The sequence below is a fragment of the Rhodamnia argentea genome, chromosome 7 (genome assembly GCF_020921035.1).
Source record: "Rhodamnia argentea isolate NSW1041297 chromosome 7, ASM2092103v1, whole genome shotgun sequence".
Classification (NCBI taxonomy): Eukaryota; Viridiplantae; Streptophyta; class Magnoliopsida; order Myrtales; family Myrtaceae; genus Rhodamnia; species Rhodamnia argentea.
The window spans coordinates 80,844-101,674 of NC_063156.1; the positions used below are offsets into that span (position 1 = coordinate 80,844).

Genomic DNA, 20,831 nt, shown 5'->3' on the forward strand with positions numbered 1-20,831 from the left:
AATAGTGGTGAAGCGAAGAAGGAAAGATTGAGAAGTTGTAGAGTGAATGTGCTTCTGGTAGTCCTTTGTCACAATCTGATGGGTCCAAGGACCGATTACCCATTATTGGAATATCACAAAGAGCAAAAGTACACAAAGCAAGGTCAATATCGTACTGGGGCGTTAAATCTTGATCAAAATCTTGACGCAATTTGGCTGTTTCAGTATCTCAAGAGTTTTTGGTGCGTCTTCCAATTTGATCTCGTGGGTCAGAAGTTCATCAAGTTGGATCTCCTGTGGAACAAAAGCAAGCAAATTCAGTGGTTGTCTGCATCGGGTCTGAATGGGTGAGGCATGAAAAAGCTTATCGAAACCTTAGTTTTGGATTTGTGGAAGAGGAGGGGGAGGTGGGTCTTGCTTTTGAGGCCTCCAAAAATGGTTCCCTTCAATGTTCTCCCCATCAACAGATTCAGGACACTAATCTGCACAAAATGGTGCAGCCCTTCACCCACCACCACTGCTTTGCCTTTTCCCTGACCACATGAAAAATGTACATATCAGACTTGAAAGATGGAGTTTTGTCGTGTGTGTGTGTGAGGGTGAATGCGAGTGCGCATTATATTTTCATGGTAAATGTGACGGTATAGATTCATCACCACTTTAGTCGCTTCTAGTGCCTGGTTGATCAAGTCGGGTACTCCAGTGCATTCAAAGCAGTAGTCCACCCCGACTCCGCCGGTCAAGTTTTTGACCATTTCGGAGATGGATTTCGAATCCGCATTACCGGAGGACTGTTGATCATCTGGATTTATGAAATGAGTCATGCCGAAGGCTTCTCCCTTGTCCTTTTTCATCCCATTCTTGTCCACGCCGATTATGGTTGTCGCCCCTTGCACTCTTGCTCCTTCTATGGCCTGCTCATAATCAAATCAACTGAATTATTACTGTGTACTGTGCTTTCTCTCTATCTTTCTAATTAGGTCTCTCAAAGCAGCATTTATATTGGGCACATGTAAGTTAGCAACACAGCCAACCAACCACAGACCCCGAGTCCAACAGCACCGAGGCCGATCACTGCCACGGAGGAGCCACTCTCGACCTTAGAGTCCATCCAAGCGGCCCCAAACCCAGTGGAGAATCCGCACGACAGGAAGCTAGCATGCGGCAGAGCTACATCTGGGTCAACCTTCACAACATAATTGGCGTCGGACACCGTGTACTCGGACCAGGTGGAGCAAGAGAGAACGTGGTACAGGGTCTGGCCTCGGATGGACATTCTCGACGTGCCATCCGGCAGCACGCCAGTGAAAGAGAGGGGATGCCGGTGGCATAAGTTTGTCTTCTCCGAGTTGCAGTTCTCACACTCTCCACATTCTCCAAGGAAGGCGGGAATAACCACATCTCCTATCTTCAACTCTTTTACTTCCTCTCCAACACCTTCCACGATCCTGCCATTTTACCCTGTCAATCACACACACAAACAGACAGCGCTGGATGCGCATGTTGTTGATAGCAGATGTACCTTATGCTGATGAAATGCTTTGATGAGTAACTATATTCCTACTTAACTATCGAGGTGCGTATCTGTGAGGCTTAATTTACATGTATTCCATCGAAATTTGACTTTAATCTATTTTGAACGCCACAAAATTCCTAGCCGGACAATCACGCTCCTTTTCTTCGACCAAAGCTTCTGGTGTATTGCTCTTCTTGTCTTCCCCCCTTTTTTTTTTCTGTACTATTCAATCGATTGCGATCCCACTTAATTTACAACAAAGCAGAGGCTTGATAAGATCGTCCATGGCCTGGCCATGGGCGATCTAATAATTTCTTGGGGAACCTAAGGCAGAGATGGGTGATGGAAGTCTCGAGCTAGCTAATTGATGCTATAGCTATGAAGACAGCTACATGCTTGGCGATTGGCTTTGTGAAGAGTCAGATTCATTGGCAAAGCAAATTGGAATGTGAAGTTGACTATTTCATTTCACTCTCATCAACGACAGGCGCCGGCAGTGGAGGCAGCTAAGAGCGGTGTTGGCTGGCCGTGGATCACAAGACACTTGTAGGATTTGTAGTTGACTATTCATTATCAAGACTGACCGGGGGAAAACATGGCCCTGATCACATCAAACTGAATAAAGTGCAGTTATCCAGATGGGGTGATTGGCAGTACAGTTGCGATACGGGACTACACTCATTGCAAAGCAGGTAAGTGTGGATGTCCAAAAGCTGAGAGAGAGATTAAGTGCCTCGGCTGGCCATAGCTAGAGCCTAGAGGCATCCATCTATCCATATATATTTGGAGTACGACTATGAATGAGATGGATGCTGTTCTTGGGGCAGAAGCAGAACCTGGGAATCGATCCCGCTGGTTGTCTCGATGGGCATTAAGAGCCGTAAAGTCGCAACTAAAGAACATACATACAAGGCCCCGCCAAAAAGTAATGAAGGAATGCAACTCCTCACTAACAGAAAACTGACAGGGAAGAATTAGAAGACTTTACCCAACACCTTCATGGCCAAGAACTCGAGGGTAAAGCGGCTGCAACGCCCAACAAATTTCAGAGAAGAGTAAGAAATCATATGACAGTAAAAGAAAAGGAAAGAAGAGAGCAGAGCAGAGCAAAGACTAACGACAGGGAAACCCAGGGAGAATAAGACATCCGTGTGGCAAACGCTGGCGAGCAACATCTTCATCCTAACTTCACTCCCCTTTGGGGGATCCACTTGTATCTCCTCCACTTTCCATTCCTCCTCTGCTCCCCAGCACACCACCCCTTTGCATGTTATCACTCCTGAGCTGCTCATCATCGCCTTCTCTCTCTGTTATGTGGTTTTGCTTTACTCTCTCTCTCTCTCCCCACAAGAACCAATATTGCTTGCTCTTGATGAATTTGCATTACAATATATAGAGGGTTCATCCTTACCAAAAAAAAAAATATATAGAGGGTTCACTGTTCTGTACTTGGGAACGAGTCTTCTCTTTTCTCTGTCCACGTGAATTTTATTATCTTGGTCATGTGGGCCTGCTCCTGTTGAATTCTCCAGCTGCTTTGCCAGCATCACATGTTTATTGGACTATCCTACCATACATACCATACCTCTATGCCCTGTGGGGAAGTTGGCTCTCATGGCTGATAGACTTGTGGATGCAGATACAAATTAAGCGCACGACTTGTTCCATCTGTCTTGCGGGCTCTACTATCAAAGTGCAAATAATATTTATGCTCGAATCATGCCTGCCAGCTAAACTTTAAATTTGCTTCTTATTTAATCTGAGGGATCAACAAAAGCACTTGATGAGCCCGATTTTTATTTATCTGAATCGGGATATGAAAAAAAAACTACTACATAAATAGATAGATAAATAAAATTGAACCATCGCAAGTAAGTTGTTGACGTGCTATGCTGCCAATAGGAAAAGAGATAGGCTAAGAGTGAAGCTTGTGGACAAAATGAGTCATTATCCGACGGACTTAGACTTTCTTGTAATCTAAGCCACACCATTCATTTTTCGTGGAAATCGATTTGTCATTGAGTTGAGCTGTAATGACTTCTGACTATTTTTGGCTTTGTTCTCGAATAATGTCCAAGTTGTGCTGTCTTGTGCGAAAGGACATCTAGATAAATGCTCCTCCTATTAAGGTAACAAGGAAAAAAGTTGATCTCCACTGAATTAACATGTTTTATTATTGAGTGCTCAATTACGACAAACTTGTTTAAGCCCTACTTCTGAGAATCAAACAGGTTATAGCTTGTACTTACGTCGTCCAAATTATTTTGTTCTGTCAAGATTGGACGACTCGGTTTGTCCCCTTGTCATATAGACCCCTGGTGAGTTGTGAGATCCCTTCCGGCTAAATTACAAGTATGGATCCCGCTCTGAACTGCTGATCAAATCACGCCAGCTTTTGTTCTGTGTGCACTTGAAGACCTTGCAATGTCAGAAAGGTCCTTTTGAAAGCGCAGCCTCCTGACTCAAACTTGGCAGTATTCAATCCATGCGGCTAAGCTACAGGGTACAGGCCCCACCCGCAACAGCCATAAACTCGGAGAAAGCTATGACTTTTCACAAACAAATGAATCAAATTCAACATTGTACAACAGGGTAATGTACAGAGCAAGAATAATTAAGGAATACATGTTGTGATCCCTTAAAAATGGGTGTATTGGTCGCCCGAGATATCACCGGATTTCAATTGGACATACCTCAGAATATCATTAGCTTATTACTCTTCCTCCATCGTGCAACATCTTTTGCAGTAATGGATTCAAGCCTCCTTACAAACTGAAGCCTCTCATGGCATGCAACCACATGCATTTTAACTGAAGAGAAATCCTCATTCATCTGCAATGTTACCACCATTGGTCAAGTGCTCTACCCTGCATTTATTCCGATGGTAAAAAATTTAACAAGGAAAAGTGATGGGTCGCGGCCTTAAAAGCCACCAGTCAGCATAAGTGGAACTTTGAAGCTTCCACAAACAACGCCCGATGAAAATACACACTTCTGTGAAAACAGCTAGAAGAAATTACCCTTCTGATGGATGACCAATACCAAGCCCATTACAGGTCAATATCATTCCTTTGAATCTGGCAAGATACTCCTGCTCACAGTGACAGAACATGAGATCAAGCATGTTGGATGAAAAAGTTCCAGTTTAACCCGAAATTCGAAATAATCTATAGTCTCACCCTCAAGGAATACTTCTCGATCTCAAAAATCCCAGTTAAGTCATAGTCAAAGCGTTTGACAGGATCGCTCAGCACTGCGAAAAGGATAATTTTAAAGGGAGAAATAGCACAGCATAAATGCTATAAACCTAGCAGAAACTGATGTCTGCATCTAAATTACTTTTCCTTATAGTCACCTAAATCTCAGACGAGGTATACCTTCATTAATGTGTAAAGAAGAACAGACTACTAAGAAAGGTATCCTATTGCCTAAGGCTCTATGTTGCGGATGTCTGGACAAGTCATCGAATGTAAGCAACACTTCCCCTGCATTGCAGAGACAAATTCCCTGTGCCAGAAATCCATGCCCATATTGTGGTCAAGCCATCACCAGTGTTTTTCATACTCATCCTGATTTACCAACTATCATAGCAAAGAAGATCAACGGAAGCAGCTCAGCATATATCTTTCTATCAGTTCCAAATTATCGGCATATGTGACTTGCACCGACCAAAACCTTTCATATTCTTGTGATGATCTCGCTGAGGATTTAGACTGCTTCCGTGTCATTGACAAGTTCCATCTACTGTTAAATGGCCGTGCCATTATCCTAAGGGATCCATTGATGAAGGCAATGAGAATAGCAATTTTCATGTACTTGTGTAATTGGACCAACTATCCTATTCTAGGGTTGAGTTAGTTGAAAGCGATAGGCACCAGGTTCACATGTAAGCATTACCACTATAAGCTTCATTAATCTCTTGGAATTTTGAGGTCACAACACCATCACCCTTGTGTTTGTCAGGATGCCACTTCTACAAACGAAAGTACAGTATGAAATCAGCAAATTGTGCTTTATAGAGATCCAAATATAGTAATCCATTAACCAGATACTGGTTCAATAATAAAGAGTAAAAGGAAACCATTTAGACACTGCTGAGAGAGAAGTAGACACAGACCAATGCAAGTTTCCGATAGTTCAATCTGATTTTGTCATCAGTTGCATCATAATCCACCTCCAAAATTTTGTAGTAATCCTTTGTAGAAGCGAAGACCATTTGTCAGATCAAACAATGAAGTAGTCCAATGTATTGCAAAAGTAATGCATAGAATAATTGAAGCTATCACCATGTATTAGTGTAAATGACAGTTAACAGACAGAGAGTCATTTCAGTAGAAGCTGTAGTTTTTGAGCACATGGCAATCGAATCGAGAACTTGATGGCAACTCGCTTGGTTGACATGAGACTTATATCACAAACAAAATGCGAAGTCATACGTTGAGATAATTGACAGGCAATAGGGTTACTGCCCGTATCTGTAGCTAGGGACTGATGTCTCCCATAATCCATAACCTTATCCAGCAGTATGTTGCCAACCCAGATTGTCATTCCCGTATATCCGTGTACTAGACCAGAACACGCTTAAAGCAGCATAACCAATGCTAAGTTTTGACATGGCAAAAGCTAAATTTCCGAATTCGGCATAAAAAAGGTGTTACTTTTATCTAATTCTAGCCCACTCCATCTCTTTCCCTTTTTCCCTCTCGAACAACTAATCACTTGCGTTAGAGAGCGAGAACCCAATTATGGGGACGACGAAAGTCAGCAGGAACCCCCAATTTTGTTTACTGAACAAACGCAGGTGGCTAAAACAAAAGGGAACCAACCCAAATCCACCAACACACATCGAGTGGAAACTCAAATTGAGCTGTTTCGAGCAACAAAGCAGAACCAAGAGAGAGTAAAATTGGCAGGGGTCAGAGGAAGAAGGGAAAGAAGGGGTCCAGTCAGACGTACCTTGGGAGGAGCGGTATCATGAGGTTCCATGGGACAGGGCACGAGGACATTTAGCTACGACGACAGCAACCGAGGCACGACACTTCATTTGATCTTGAAGTGGCTGAAATCAAGCGCTGTTGCTTGCTGCTCACTGGGTGAATCTCTCAGGTCGATCACAAGAATCACCTGCGGTGGAGGAAGAAGAGGAGGGCGAAGGAAGAAGATGGATTGGATAATGGCGCCACGCGTTTGGGCCCCCAACGAGGGAATGCAAATCCAGGAATGAATTATTGTATTGTCTCCGGGTTTGGACAGCGTCAAAGGTATAGAGGAGTCGGTCGTGGGTTGGGCTTTTTGTTTCTCTTTTGCTTAGTGCCTAAGCTTTGTACGGACACGACCCTCAGCTTCTTCATCTTCTTCTTGGCATCCATCCATCCATGCCTATCGATTGAATTCCAAATCCTCCCCAACATTTCTGTTCCCTTCTCTCTGTCAGCATGTGGGTGGAAATCGTATGTGGGTTGGTTATCTACAAACTTTTTCGCCGCTTCTTCTCCGGCGACGACGACCTCTTGGACTTCGACTCCTCCGCTTCCAATGCCCTCTTCTCCGTCGCTTCCCGGTACTTCCTACTTTTCCTGCTGCTCCGTTTCTTCTTCTTTTTTGCTCATGTCATGTGATCGGAGATCCGGCTCCAGCCTCCCTTCATCGCTAAGTTAAGCTGAGCTGATCGTGAAAGTGGTAGTCCATAGTTTGGCTGATTCGTGTTTCTGTGTGATAGGCTTGAGAAGCTGTATGGTGGGAAGGCTTACGTTGGTCTCCGAATTCCAGACCCCGACACGGGTTCCAGGCAGCACATCGACTTGGCCCTCGTCACTAAAGGGTCTCTCTCTCTCTCTCTCGACCAAGTTGGACGTTCTTGGCGTATTACTTTTTTTCCAGTTTCGTCTGTATTCCTCAACAATTCGTACCTCTTTTGTTTATACTTTCTTCCAATTGCAGGGAACTTGTGGTGGTTTCTGTTAAGAACTTTGCGGGCGTCATTTCTATTCGCCCAGATGGAAGCTGGGTCTGTATAGATGAATCTCATTACAAAGAGCACTCGCATCCTGACCCTGTACGTCCTGTTTGCTTCACTCTCATCATCTACTTCGGGTTTCAGTTTAACTCGATGCTTCCTCTGTTTCTTAAATTTCAGGTTGCAGAGGCTAAGAAGGCAGCTTCGGTTCTTGAATCATATCTTGAACAGAGAGGAGTTGCTTTACCTGATGGATACCTTTCTTACAAAGTTGTTCTCCCTAACCCAAAGTTCTGGTATGTTATTAGCGTTTCTACTGATGATGTCTACTCCCATGTTTTCTGGACTTTCACATTTTCAAATATCAGAGGCGTGTGTCGCATTGTCGAAATAACTGCTCATTTGCGAGAGTTTTTGTCGCATGGGATAAGTATTTATGATTGACCAAGTTTAATGGCCTCAAGAATTGCAGCTTTTCAAGTACCTTCTTTATGGGCATTGCATTGCTCTCGGATAGAATAAAAGAATTTTCATTGACTGAGGTTTGGCAGCTTTTTGAAAGCAAATGGTTGGTTGGAACAGGCCCTTTACTATAACCTTAGGCACGACTATTTGTCTTGATCTTCATCTACTGTCTTTCATTCTTTGATTGTTGGTGAGTGCAGCTGGTAGTGAATGAGAAGGAAACTTTAGTAAGGTGCATCTCATAAAAATGCAAGTCCGACATCTAATTGATGTACCGAGAGAAGAGATTCTCATCCCCCATAGAGTCTGCTTAGGGGTTGATGACAAAAGTCATTGTAGTGATTGTTACTTAGTCTGACAATTGAGTCTGTAAGTTGATTTTAAGCCACCATCATATGTAGGTTTTTGCGACATCATGGTAGAGATTTTCTTATGTCTTCGTTTCTTTTCTCAGTTCCCGTAATTTAGTGCCCTTGGACTATTTTCCACCAGAGGCCATTACATATGAACAATGGGCACAGCTGAAACCAGAGTCAAAAAGTACGCTTTCTGGTTGGATCAAGGGAGCTTTCCGTGGTGCGAAGAAAGAGATGCAGGAAACCATGCACCAGCAACTTAATTTTGTTCTTGGCACCGCTCCGATGTGGGATAGGTTTGTTTCTTTTGTTTGATAAAACATTTTTGTTGAATTGGCCAATGTGGGGGTGCTGCATGTTTTGTACACAATGGTGATGTTGCTATCGAGTGGCCTCATGCATTATGCTTGTAATCAGCAAATCAAACTGCAGACTAGACCAGCTGGTATATCTAGTCGAACCAGGAACTAGACTTTAGTCTGCTCTTCTTTTTTTCTTTGGGTTTTTTTATGAAAGATGTGATGAATTGGGTTTGACCTAACTGAGCCAATAGTGCAATCGTGTCCGGCCAGTATAATTTTTTTAACATGAAACCCTTGAAACCCCACAAAACATATAATTTTTTTACACGTAGATTTATAATTTTTTTTTCACTTTTGTTATGAATTTTGTGCTTCTACTTCCCTCTCTCTACAAAATGTGTTGTGACGCATCTACGCTTGCTTGTAAGGAAATGGGACATTAGAAGACCAATGGAAAGGGATTAGCCCATAGATTATGAGCAGCGCTAACTTAAATGCACAATGTTCATCATGTTTGGCTATTGTTCTGAGCCATGACATTCCTCTGAGTTCTGTGCTTTTATGAACCTCTGTTGCATTCTTACCCTTATGCAGGTTGGAGCTTAAAGGGGATAAGTACGTTTTGGGTGATTTCCTGGAATTTAAAGGGAAACAAGAAGACATCCAGGCTTTGAGAAATATCAGAAGATCAAAAATTGGTCGTTTGATCATTCAAAAGACAAGCATGTTTGGATTTGGTAAATCTCATGAGCATTTTTTTGGTGGTATTTACTTTTGTAAACTATTTCTTGATGGTTACATTTTCCGCCACCGTTAGTTGGAGGAATTTGCTTTAACTAGGCCTCTGATTGATGGGTTACAAAATTGGCAACACCCACGTTTCGTTAGTTTTCATGTGGGTAATGTCTATATTTGTGACCCACCGAGTATAAGACCAACCTAGAATGGAGGAAGAAACAGCCTTTGCTTTTAGTTCTGATTACTATAGAGCATTCGTGGGAGGCTAGCCTGGTAGAAACAAAGTGTCTGGGGATGTGAAGTCATCAAGTATTTATAGGGTAATCATTTCTCATATGAGGTGCTATTTGAACATATCGATATGACTTTTCATGCGCAAATTGCAGCTCCATCGAGGCTCCAGGTTTTGTACTCTCCTCGTGATTATCGAAGTGAAGGAGCCTCATCTTCAGAGTGGGCGGAAGTGACTGTGAGATCAAGCACCGAAATTCTGTTCCAACCTGCCGACTCCAGTAAAGTCAGGAAGTTCAAGCTGTCTTCAATTGTATCCATGACACTGAGTGCATAAGATTTTTGTGACGAATGAAGATTCAAAGATTCAAGCAATGACATTTACCATGTCATTCTTGAATGTCATGTCATGAATCTTATCAGCTTGTTTGTGCTGTACAGATGTTCCATGTAAATGACTTCGAAAGATCCATTTTTAACTCGGATACAATATTTGTGAAGAAGGGGGAGTTCCTTGTTATTCCTTGAAAGGAAGTGGAAGGTTGCGATATTTCAGCATATTCTTGGTTTGGGCAATTATTGATACAGTGACATATGATTGGATTATCATCCCTTTCTTTTTGGCTAGGTTGATAGTTTTCCTGTGACATTGTCCTTCAGGACAAAATGTCACGGGACCCTGCAGCTAGAAAGCTCAAATAGTGAAGAATATTATCCATTGCATGATGGCACTTGTTCCTTACAGCAAAACCTTTTTTTCACTTATAGTGTTACTTGAACGTACAACAGCCCTAGGAAGACTTTTTTGTTTGGATGGCCAATGCTTCGAGGGAAAAATAGAAGCACCAAAAGGAGGGTATACTGTACTGTGTCAACCTTTGGAAAGGGTACATTCCTTTGGCGTTGAGCAAGCAGAATGGGAATAACATTGATATGGTCCTCGCTGCAGTACTCGTTATAATTAACACTTTTAACTCTGGACCTGTGATTCAAGCTCTTAGAGAGAATACTGCTGCATCTGCAGACGCGACATTCTTTGATTTCTTCTTAGAACGATCTTTAAATCTCGGTAATCTTCTTTTCTTGGATGTGCCACTTTCCAGCTCCTTGTTTTGGTTTTTCTCCTCACCAGCATTTTCTCCCAAAAGACCATACTCTAGATTCTCGAGACCTGAGTTCACTGGAGACCCATCATGAACTGCCGACCTGTCTACTTCAGGTTCAATGACAGACATTCCTGTCAATGTGTAGTCCAACAAGTACGTGCTTCTCACAAGCCTGTCCATCCTGCTGAAATGCCTCTGAGAATATGGAATAAGACCTTCAAGGAGCTCCCCAATGCCTTTAATCTAGAGACCAAAGAACCAAATTAGTGAACTGATCATCTATATAATGCCACCAAGGCTGGTTGCTCATTTTAACAGAAAGTTGTCTAGATTCAACAAAGCACAAGGACAATAACATCACCTTTCATTGAATGCACGTTACAACCAACCAAATCTCCATCCAAAATATCTTTCTAGATTACATAAGTCAACAAAACTCAGCCATAATAATTCAGTAAGTGATTTTGCATATGTGATGTCAAAAGAATGGCCAATCAATGTCAATGCATGCAATTTCCATGTAAATACAGCATTAAGGGCGATAGGAGAGTAAAAGGAAGAGCGAAATAGAGACAACCACCTCAACTATCCCCGTTGGAGAAAGAATTCTAAAGACTTGTGATAGCACAGACTGGGCAACATGGCACAATTTTGGCTTCGTGTTCCATTCCCGGACATATTCAAGAAGCAGACGAACCTCTTCGCTGCTGAGAGCAGAAAGTATTCTGTCTACACGATCTCCAACTTCTCTTGTCCTGCAAAATAACTTTATTAAGTACAAGGAAAGAATGCATCCAGATAAAAAAGAGTATATGACTAACCTGCAAAGTTCGGAGAATAATTGAAATAACTTATGAGGCCTCCGAAGTTCAAGGGCAAGCTCGATCGCTTTGGTGTAGTCAGCATCAGATACTGCATTTTCTAGCTCTTGACCTTTCAAAACACCTTCTTCCTGAATCAACATCATCGTGTATATTTTGTATCACAAGCAAGTTGAAAGTTCAACCATATTTGAGTACCAAGTTAAATCCAAAGAGAAAACTAGTCACGAAGTATGGCTTAAGTACTATATACTACATAATCACATGTTCACCATACAAACTTGTCTTTATATTACTCAAAATTCAACTTTGTTCAATACACACCAATGCCTAGAAAACCAGCCAGCTCGACTAGCTCCATGAAGAGGTTGAAAACGACTCAAGCCGCTTCAACCCCCTAGCCAACTTTGGGAAATGTATCAGTCAGGGCTGGTACATAGGACTCAATTGCCAGTCTAATGACCCGGTCAGAAAGTTAATAATTTCACCAGGAAAATTCTATTTTGGGTTGCCACCTTCAAGAAGTTGCACTGACCTCTTTATCTTGTTGAAAGGAAAAAAGAAACTTTGTTGATAAGAAACCAAGAGTTATCACCCTCAATGCAAACACTCTTTTTAAGTCATACATTAAATATACAGAATGATGAAGTCGGATACCATACAGAAGATGGGATCTTGCATCTAGGTGAATGAATGACCCTGAGCCTAAGTAACTTGTGCATAATATTGCTGCCTTGTCAAATGAGACTACCTTATTAAAAGAAGTCATGAAAAGCCAAAAAGGATAGATAAACAACGAAAAAAGAGAATCAGATAGAGCTACCAAAGCGGAAGGATGAACAATGAAGTAATGCTCAATAATACAAATCAGATGTAAACCAACACCTCCCCCTCCCCCAGTGGTCTCTCTCCCAGAAACACATACACACAGAGCAAATTGATGGATTACAAAGATGATTCACCTCTTTACGAAAAGCTTCCTCTTTGTCAGAAGCAGTTGCATCATGCCAGAGATTTACAACAGCATCACTGCCACCTGTTGCGAGCATTTCAGTCTTCTTTCCAACAGCCAAAGCCCATACCTGATCATTGCAAATCTTATCAGCAAAAGAAAGAAAAAAAAAAGAAAAGAAAAGGGAAGATGGTAATCTAAAACTGGAAACTAATTGTGAAATCTCTGTTACATCCCAAGCAAGGGACACTAGACAAGAATCGCCATTTCCTAGTGGGGAGACGAGATGCATCCGAAAATGACAAATGAACAAAATGGTAAATCAAGCTGACCAAGCATATATGTAGCATTGATATTTGAAAAGGAGAATCTCCTTAATTCTCTAGGACCAACAACGAAACTAGTAGTGAACTCAAATCTGGTTCAGCACCTTATCGCCATGTTGATCATAAGTAGCAATGCATTCATTTGTCCTGACAGTCCACAGCTTTACCAAGCCATCAGCACCTGAAAAATTGCAGGCATTTATCACGGGCTTAACGACAACTCAAGAGCAACTCGAGATGGAAATATCTTACCACAAGAAACAAACTGCATCCCACGGGTGAGAAATGATGCTTTTAGTACACTAGAAATATGCCCTTCAAAGGTCTTCAAGCAAGAGCCGTCAGATATAGCCCATATCTTCACTGTTTTATCGCCAGATGCCGTGAGCACACATTGATCAACTGGTGAAAACTCTACAGACCAAATCCCCCTCTTGTGGCCTTTAAGTACAACTACAGATACCAGGTCCGGAAGCCTCCAAACACAAGCTGTGCGATCCTAATCACAGTTGAGGTACAATGAAACCAAAGATATCCGTAGGAAAAACATCATTCAAGAACGCTATCTCCAAATGTGAAAGTCCTCTCACTTTGACAAACTATCTATGCTTGATCAAGATATGATCTCAGTAACTCCCTGTGAGAGACTAACCTGAGAACCAGAACAAACTAAACTGTCATTTGGTGAAACAGCAACGGAGTTAATATCTTTATCATGAGCTGCCACAACAGCTTTTGCTTTCAAATGTGTAGAGTCGATTCCATCCTCTGAGATGCCATCCAAGCTCCAAACCTTAAGAGTACGATCACTAAACAAACACTCAAAAAGAAAAAATAACTAAAATGTTACTCTCTCATCATTAAGAATCACTTAATTGTAGGAAGTTGAAGAGGAACACCACGCTACGTATCTGTAATCTCAGCACACATCTATGTCACTATGATCAAACATGAAGAAACTGACAAAACAAAGAAAAAAATGAAGACAGAAACTCAAACATTCATATGTAGAACTTCGGGGAGGAGTTCAAAGTGCAACAAATTTACAACAGAGCATCTCCTATTTTTCTTGTCGAAATTACTGAGGGCGCCCACTTAGTTGAAGAACGCACTCATGCAGATGGTGCTGTTATCTCAAAAGAAAACCCACCAATCATACATCACAGGTGAGGAAGGCAGAAAAAGACGACTGCCCCTCTGACATCACCGAAAGGCCTCTCTTATCTAATTTAACGTTGCTTTGGCAATCCTTCTGCTACCTCTTCACCATCCAGAGGCCAGTGAAGATCAGTCAAAGTCTCCTTCCATGGGAGATTCTCCTTATATACCTCAGAATCTCTCCTCCCTCCCCCCTCCCTCAGCCAGTGAAGATCAGTCAAAGTCTCCTTCCATGGGAGGTATATAAGGCCAGTGAAGATCAGTCACAGTCCCTTTCCATGGGAGATTCTCCTTATATACCCCAGAGTCCCTCCCTCCCTCCCTCGCTCTTTACGCTGCTTTGGCAAATCCTTCCGCTCCCTCTTCACCATCCCCAGTGCCCAGTGAAGATCAGTCAAAGTCTCCTTACATATGCCACAATTGGGAGATTCTCCTTTTATACGCCCGAACCTATGGGCAATCTCCCTCCCTACCTCCACACGCACACATGTTATATGTTACTTTGCCATATCAGTTATGATTGTGTTTAATTACAACTTAAGACCACCTTTAGGTGCACACGTGTTATATGTTCCTTTGCCATATCAGTTATGATTGTGTTTAATTACAACTTAAGACCACCTTTAGGTGCACACGTGTTATATGTTCTTTTGCCATATCAATTAGATTGTGTTTACTTACAACTTAAGAGCACCTTTAGGTGTTTGTTCCAGTATTCAGTCTTCATAGACTCCCAGCTTCCTGGGCATTCTCCGAAGGCTTACAAACTTACACTCAAGTCCTTTGCAAAGCTATCATTATAAAAAACGTAATAGGGAATTTTCCATTCTATTGTCTCATTGCAGTCTGTCACCAAGTGACTACTCAGAGAGACAACTCATCCACTAAGGCGGAATTAAATTTGCAGCCAAGGCCAGAATCAAGAAAGCTAATCATAAATAATGGCAAAGCTTATCACGATAAATGATCAGTCACTACTAGCCACGAGCATAGGAAGAATTTATGGCAACACAACACCGATGAACAATCACCTGCTGCCACTAACAAAAAAATCTAGTCTCTTCCTTGAGAAGGCAACTGCACCTACAGCACCCATGTGACCTATTCCAACTCCAATACAATGTCTGCTTTCTGAGTCCCACAACCTAACCTGCAACATTGAACAACATGAAGAAATCACCAACAAGCACACAGAGAGAGAGAGAGAGAGAGAGAGAGAGAGAGAGACTTACAGAGTTGTCTTTGCTTCCCGTGACAATAAGCGTCTTTCCAGAACTTGAAATACAAGTGTCAAGGCACAGTACAGTTTCAGTATGACCGGCCAAGACATACGAACATGACATGGAAGCAAGTTCATAAACCCGTACCTGTTGTTGGAATGACATATGAAGAACAAAAGCTTACTAATGGAGTACAGAATAGTCCAGTTGCACGAGCAGAAGCACTTTATAGATCCTGAGCTAAGCAAGAACACCAGTGATAACTTGAATATAGCAGGAGAGGTGAGCTAGTCCTTAATATGCAGCTAGCTACTATCCCAAGAATGGGTTGTGAAAGTGCACCAATTGGTTGGGGAAGGGAACCTCTATGGCAATAGGCTAGCCAACTATACCTGCTCACAAGAGAAGAGAGTTGATTTCAATGCCTCCGATAGGTTTGAGGGCTTCGTAAAACTAGGTGATAATAAGGAGTTTCGTTGCCAAGAAAAGCTTCAAAGTGTAACCAACTCTGTCTTAATGTTTAAGCACTCGTTTACACCCATAAAAAAAGGTGAAGTGGGAAGAGCCTTACAAGCATTATAAATGCATCTGAGCAATGCTTAATGTATGGACAGGAAAGATTGCAGCAGAAGATCTTTACCCCAAACGTTTCTAACCTCTGAATATTAAATGAGAATAGCTACTGCTTATATCTGTATTTTAAGTGTCCACAGGGAGAGACTCAAGCGAGCCTAATCTAGGCAGAGTTAGGATGAATCACACACGCCATATGGAGAACCACTGCCAAAACCTTTGTGTTCTCACAGGACATTCAAGTTTTCGAAGGAAAGGTAACTTGCAACATGTAATGACCCAAAAATGCAAATGCATATCATTCTTGAAATGTTTATGGCATCGTAAACAATAAGTCTTCTCCTTTCAGCGTGAAATATTGGACATAGTTGAGACTCGCTAGCTTAAATACAACAAGCCTGATTTCGACGTGAAATACAACTTTCACCTGTTCAAGAACCATGGTGCACTACCTGTTCAAGATTGGTAGCAACAGCGAGAAAATTTTCCTCCTCTCCTAGGAACTTCATATCAACTATTTCTTCATTGTAGCCTACAAGTCTTCTACGTAGGGTCAGCGAGAACATCCCTTCACTCTGTCTCTCTGGGTAATAGAACAAAAACTGTTGATCAGCCGCCACGCATAGCAATCCTTGATCCAAGGGTAGCATGACAGCAGCACTGAAGCCACACCTTGATTCATCCTCATCTGAGCTGACAGTTACATCAGAATACTCTTGCTTAAACAGGCAAACGGAACTGTGAAGATGAAAGCAATATACTCATTAGAGTTTATCCAGACATAAGGCACATTTAGTGCCGTTAAGCACATAGTACTTCCAAAATGGTTGTAAAAGTAACAACTCATACCCTTCAGATTTCCATATTCTTACAATGCCGCGTTCACCAGCAGTAATAAAGTGAATATTCTGTGCACTTTCTTTTGTCACAGTCAGCTGATCGTCTAACCCCAGTTGTGAAGCCAAAACAGTTCCACCATGTATCACACATACAGATTCAAGCACCTCATACATAGGTATGGTCTTCTTGCATGCATAACTACGAAGATCCCACAAAGATACAACCTGAATAATTTCATGGATCAATGTCAACCTAACTGGTTTAGTATGAGATCAGAGTCCACCAAATTATGACCCACAACAGGAGAGATTGACAACTCATTTGCCTAAGTTAGAAGTATCTTGTTATGTATCCGTAACTGCAGAAAAGAAACCCAAGCAAATTTGCCATTTGGACACCACGGATATAACTTACGTCCTTGAATCTTCTAGTAACAATCCCAAACAAAAATAGACCTTTTTCTCACGAGAATTTAGTTCTATACAGCCTTGACTAGAAGTGAAAAAGGACGTCCAAGAGTGATCTCTTCTGCTACTTATAAATATTGTCCATAAGTGAACATTGTCCAGAATCAAGATAAGCACTGAAAGTGAATTAGAAATAACGTATAGGCATTTGACCAGTCCAGCCTTAAAAAAACTCCTAGGTATATAGTGCCAGAATCCTCTATAAGAAACTTCTACAGCTAAAACTGTGATACTATTCACGCCCCTTACAAAGGTTTCCTCATTTTCATAATGGTAGGACAGCCACATGATGCAGCCAATGATTAATTGAACAAGCTCACTTGGAGCATTCACTATATCCTTAGCACTGTGGATGTGCATACACTTCAAACAGCAAGCACAGCACCACAACTACTATACATATCGAGGATATAGATCTCATGTTCGCAACCCAATAATAAAAAAAAAAACAAGGAATTAATTGACTGCTAAGCGTGCCTTATCTCTTCCAGCGGCAAGCAGGGTCGAGCCATCCTTGGAAAAAGCCAGAGAAGTGACTGTTGAATCATGTCCTCTCAGTGTTGAAGCACACTTCTTTGCCAAGAGATCCCAAACCCGTATGGTTCCATCATCACTTCCAGAGAAAAGCTGTTGATGGCCCGCCAAAAAAAAAAAAAAAAATCAGAGAATGCAACAAATGAACTAATATGTAATACTTACCGCTCGTCATTTAGTGTAGATATATCTTGTTCGCAACAAAGATGCTCCTAACATAGTGACATCTTATAATCACTGTTGTCAAAATCGTTGAAGGCCCTTGCCCAGGCTTGCTCAAGCTCTGGACACATTACCACAGAGCCAACCGCAATATCCCCAACTAACAAAAATCCAAAACCAATGCATATGCATGCCAATGGTTTCATGAGTTCATCAACTGAACCGAAGGTCAAATCGATGCAATTCACATCATGGTGGCTCAATGGACAGGATACATGGCAAATTCTAGCCCACCAGTTGAAGCCAACATTTCAGTTAGGCTTTGAAACCATTGCCAGTATCTGTTTCAGATCGACTCCAAGAATAAGACTAAGACCAGGTTAAGTAAAAAGTTTCATAGGTAAGACCACATTTTTTAGTCAGATTCATTGCGGCATAGTTACCCTAGATTCGGAAACCTTGAGTCTTCACAAACACATAACTCCTAGGAGGAACTACTCGAGACACTTGCTACAGGACAATAAAACCTTAGAAGCATTGTCCTTAAGGATGAATTCTCCTTGTTCCACCAATCCCAGACATACACCAGTAAAAAACTAAATAGCTATCATTGTCCTAGAGCATCAGTAGAAGTGCAGATAGTGCACTTGTCATGAGCTTCCATCATATAAAGATAACAATGCAGCAAAATGATATGATATCCATGGGCCAGATGATGAAATTACAACAGCATCGAGGCCTACTCACAAGAGAGCGATTAGAGTCAGGATGGAAGAGCATAGTGCTAACAACGCCGCCGTGACCTTTGAAGAAATGGGTACAGAAACCACCATCAACGTCCCACACCATGACTTTCCTATCAGCTCCTCCCGTCGCCAGCAAACCCCCAGAGACGTGGCAAGCCATGCTCATCACCGGACCATCATGCCCCTACCCGAAAAATCATACCATTAACAAACAGAAATCCAAAACCCGCAAACTCAATCACAGGGAAGCGAAAAGGAAGACAATATGGGAGGAGAGTTACCTTCCAAGAGCGCAGGCAGTTGGAGGTGGACAAGTCCCAAACCCTAATCTGCCTGCTGTGGCCGGCGGAGAAGAGCAACTTGGCGTCGGGGCTGAGAGAGAGAGCAGTAATAGTGTCGGAGCCGCAGTCGATGGAGGACCTTATGGAGGCATTGAAAGAATCGACGATCTTGATGGAGTCACCGCAATTGCAAGCGATGAAGGAGCCGTCGGATGAGACGGCGAAAGGGCCGCCGGCGTAGAACTGTTGGAGCGCTTGGGAACACCTGTAGTTCTTCTTGAACGGCAGAGACGCCATGGCTGGCTATCGAGAGAGAGGGGCGCAAGAGCACCACAACGAGGGTTTAAGGGAGGATGGAGGGTTTAACGGTCGGTGGGAGATGCAAGACTACTTGTATGGACCCCGGTGCAAAATCATCATGATTCAATTTATGCACACACTCCTAATCAATTACTAATTAAGTGCAAATTAGTTCCTAATGTCAGCATTTGAAATATAATGCCTAAACTATCTCATATTAACAGCAAATACAAATAGTAGGTGGATATTCTCGTTATTATGAATAATTTATATCGTGTGATCCATAAACAATGCAAAAATTCTATTGGCTTATAGATATAATGTATTCTAATGATTGAGTTAGCTCTATGAAGTGAAGCATATTATGTTTTTTGTAAGCATTCTTTTGACAAAACACCCTTGAAGGACAATCATTAGAGATCAATTGGAACTTATATCCTAAATTAAATCTCGAGCATGATGGCATGAATAAAACACCTTCTGTTTGCAGGAAATTGTTATGATTGAATATGTTTGGCTAGAAAAACAATCTCGAAAGAAAGATGCGTCTGGAATTTGAAAAGGCTCCTTGGTAGGTAAACATCAATTAGAGTAGAATTGTTTATTAAAATTGAATAATAATGACATAGTAACTCCGACCGGAATATCTTAAAAAAAAACATAAGTATATATGAGCTGTATAGTAGAGTCATTTTAGAAGCTTCAAGTCCAATTTTTTTTTGGTGTAAAGCATTGGACTTGGGCATGTCCTTAAAAGGCTTAACGGAAAGTAGGAACTAAGGTTTTCGCAAGTCTTTTTGCTGTATCTCTCCTACTCGGAAGAAAAAATAATTTTGTAGGAATTGGGGGGCTTGAGAGTCTGCCTCGTACTAACATAAAATAATTCTCAAGATTCGCAACTTGCTCCATTGGAAGACAGGTGGGACTAACCTCAAATTGCAATGATCTCTAGGTATTTCGTAACCACAAAACCCATAGAGAGGCATCACCAATTATGAAGCTTCAAGTCATTTTAGAAGTATATATTGTATATACGAGCTGTATAGCAGAGTCGTTTTAGAAGCTTCAAGTCAAGTTCCTTTGTGCAAAGCATAGGTAGAAGGATTATGAACGCAACCTCTCTTTTTAATCAACATTCAAGAGGCATTTAGTACAGTGCATGAAAGGGCTATGTTGACACATACAAGTAAATAGGTACACCACTATCAAACAACATCCATGTTACACTAAGGGTATGAAAATTGGCCCTACTTTCTACCAGTGGAGCAGTTAACCAAACCCCAAGGGCATTTCACCTTAATCTCCATACCAGATCCTTCTGCAGTAGGATCTCAATCTCAACACAGAGCTTTTCATTAGGCAAACGAGAACATTCCGCAGTACCCTAGCCTAGCGTTCTCCAGGAATTAAAGGATTCCCAATTGCTACTTGCAATATATCTCAGTCCAGCAAAGCAAGAGTCATCCATTGCAAAGGCTCATTCAGTAACTTGATCCAAACTTGTGGAGATAAGGCAAATATGCCAGAGGCCGTAGGATAATACCCCTTCACAAGCAGTCGAAAATTTGAGAATTCGAAGTCTTTCTACGTTTCTCACTAGCTCTCGAGCGAAACTCAGCATGCCCTACAATGATTCTAGCTAATTAAGAGCAGGAACAAATAAGAAAAGATGGCCATTCATAAGTTGTACGGCAAAAGTGAGATTGATCTCACCCCAGAGCAACACCGACGGCATCGCCATGAAAAGCAACGTTCGAGTTATTGCATCTTTAATTAGCTATGCATATTAAGTTTGTTGGGAG

General features: G+C 41.8%; 4 protein-coding genes across 4 annotated transcripts; 1 reads left to right on the forward strand and 3 right to left on the reverse strand.

The window, feature by feature from the left end:
* Window positions 1–19: 19 nt before the first annotated feature.
* On the reverse strand, window positions 20–2,876 carry LOC125315932 (CYP enzymes assisting alcohol dehydrogenase-like). Its single transcript, XM_048282380.1, has 6 exons — window positions 2,614–2,876; window positions 2,484–2,521; window positions 1,025–1,427; window positions 636–893; window positions 354–512; window positions 20–273 (listed from the first exon to the last, which is right to left on the reverse strand). The coding sequence occupies exons 1-6, from the start codon at window positions 2,788–2,790 to the stop codon at window positions 163–165; spliced, it is 1,146 nt and encodes a 381-aa protein (XP_048138337.1). The 5' UTR covers window positions 2,791–2,876; the 3' UTR covers window positions 20–162.
* A 1,149-nt stretch (window positions 2,877–4,025) lies between these two features.
* LOC115743552 (chaperone protein DnaJ) lies at window positions 4,026–6,655 on the reverse strand. The gene is made up of 6 exons (XM_030678397.2): window positions 6,452–6,655; window positions 5,613–5,690; window positions 5,393–5,468; window positions 4,675–4,748; window positions 4,516–4,586; window positions 4,026–4,362 (listed from the first exon to the last, which is right to left on the reverse strand). Exons 1-6 carry the CDS (start codon window positions 6,479–6,481, stop codon window positions 4,320–4,322), a joined length of 372 nt encoding a protein of 123 aa, XP_030534257.1. The 5' UTR covers window positions 6,482–6,655; the 3' UTR covers window positions 4,026–4,319.
* A 114-nt stretch (window positions 6,656–6,769) lies between these two features.
* On the forward strand, window positions 6,770–10,098 carry LOC115743523. The gene is made up of 7 exons (XM_030678348.2): window positions 6,770–7,055; window positions 7,215–7,316; window positions 7,436–7,550; window positions 7,632–7,747; window positions 8,371–8,568; window positions 9,169–9,311; window positions 9,699–10,098. The coding sequence occupies exons 1-7, from the start codon at window positions 6,931–6,933 to the stop codon at window positions 9,878–9,880; spliced, it is 981 nt and encodes a 326-aa protein (XP_030534208.1). The 5' UTR covers window positions 6,770–6,930; the 3' UTR covers window positions 9,881–10,098.
* LOC115743488 (transducin beta-like protein 3) lies at window positions 9,889–19,116 on the reverse strand. The gene is made up of 14 exons (XM_030678279.2): window positions 18,730–19,116; window positions 18,450–18,632; window positions 17,484–17,633; window positions 16,549–16,763; window positions 16,152–16,437; window positions 15,139–15,273; window positions 14,938–15,056; window positions 13,401–13,557; window positions 13,001–13,247; window positions 12,853–12,929; window positions 12,433–12,552; window positions 11,471–11,601; window positions 11,230–11,404; window positions 9,889–10,892 (listed from the first exon to the last, which is right to left on the reverse strand). Exons 1-14 carry the CDS (start codon window positions 19,024–19,026, stop codon window positions 10,533–10,535), a joined length of 2,652 nt encoding a protein of 883 aa, XP_030534139.1. The 5' UTR covers window positions 19,027–19,116; the 3' UTR covers window positions 9,889–10,532.
* Between the last annotated feature and the right edge of the window lie 1,715 nt (window positions 19,117–20,831).

What these genes read in the sequence shown, in the direction of transcription:
- LOC115743488 (XM_030678279.2), bottom strand. Translation starts at nt 19,026, where the DNA reads ATGGCGTCTCTGCCGTTCAAGAAGAACTACAGGTGTTCCCAAGCGCTC. An exon ending in ACTGCCTGCGCTCTTGGAAG is followed by an intron (nt 18,633 to 18,729) that starts GTAACTCTCCTC and finishes TTTTTCGGGTAG; the next exon opens with GGGCATGATGGTCCGGTGAT. An exon ending in TTATTCTCCGAACTTTGCAG is followed by an intron (nt 11,405 to 11,470) that starts GTTAGTCATATA and finishes GTTATTTTGCAG; the next exon opens with GACAAGAGAAGTTGGAGATC.
- LOC125315932 (XM_048282380.1), bottom strand. Translation starts at nt 2,790, where the DNA reads ATGATGAGCAGCTCAGGAGTGATAACATGCAAAGGGGTGGTGTGCTGG. An exon ending in TCTCCCTGGGTTTCCCTGTC is followed by an intron (nt 2,522 to 2,613) that starts GTTAGTCTTTGC and finishes TGGGCGTTGCAG; the next exon opens with CCGCTTTACCCTCGAGTTCT. An exon ending in TCGGTGCTGTTGGACTCGGG is followed by an intron (nt 894 to 1,024) that starts GTCTGTGGTTGG and finishes GATTATGAGCAG; the next exon opens with GCCATAGAAGGAGCAAGAGT.
- LOC115743523 (XM_030678348.2), top strand. Translation starts at nt 6,931, where the DNA reads ATGTGGGTGGAAATCGTATGTGGGTTGGTTATCTACAAACTTTTTCGC. An exon ending in CTCTTCTCCGTCGCTTCCCG is followed by an intron (nt 7,056 to 7,214) that starts GTACTTCCTACT and finishes TCTGTGTGATAG; the next exon opens with GCTTGAGAAGCTGTATGGTG. An exon ending in TTGGCCCTCGTCACTAAAGG is followed by an intron (nt 7,317 to 7,435) that starts GTCTCTCTCTCT and finishes TTCCAATTGCAG; the next exon opens with GGAACTTGTGGTGGTTTCTG.
- LOC115743552 (XM_030678397.2), bottom strand. Translation starts at nt 6,481, where the DNA reads ATGGAACCTCATGATACCGCTCCTCCCAAG. An exon ending in ATGATACCGCTCCTCCCAAG is followed by an intron (nt 5,691 to 6,451) that starts GTACGTCTGACT and finishes GCTTCTACAAAG; the next exon opens with GATTACTACAAAATTTTGGA. An exon ending in ATTGGTCATCCATCAGAAGG is followed by an intron (nt 4,363 to 4,515) that starts GTAATTTCTTCT and finishes GAATAAATGCAG; the next exon opens with GGTAGAGCACTTGACCAATG.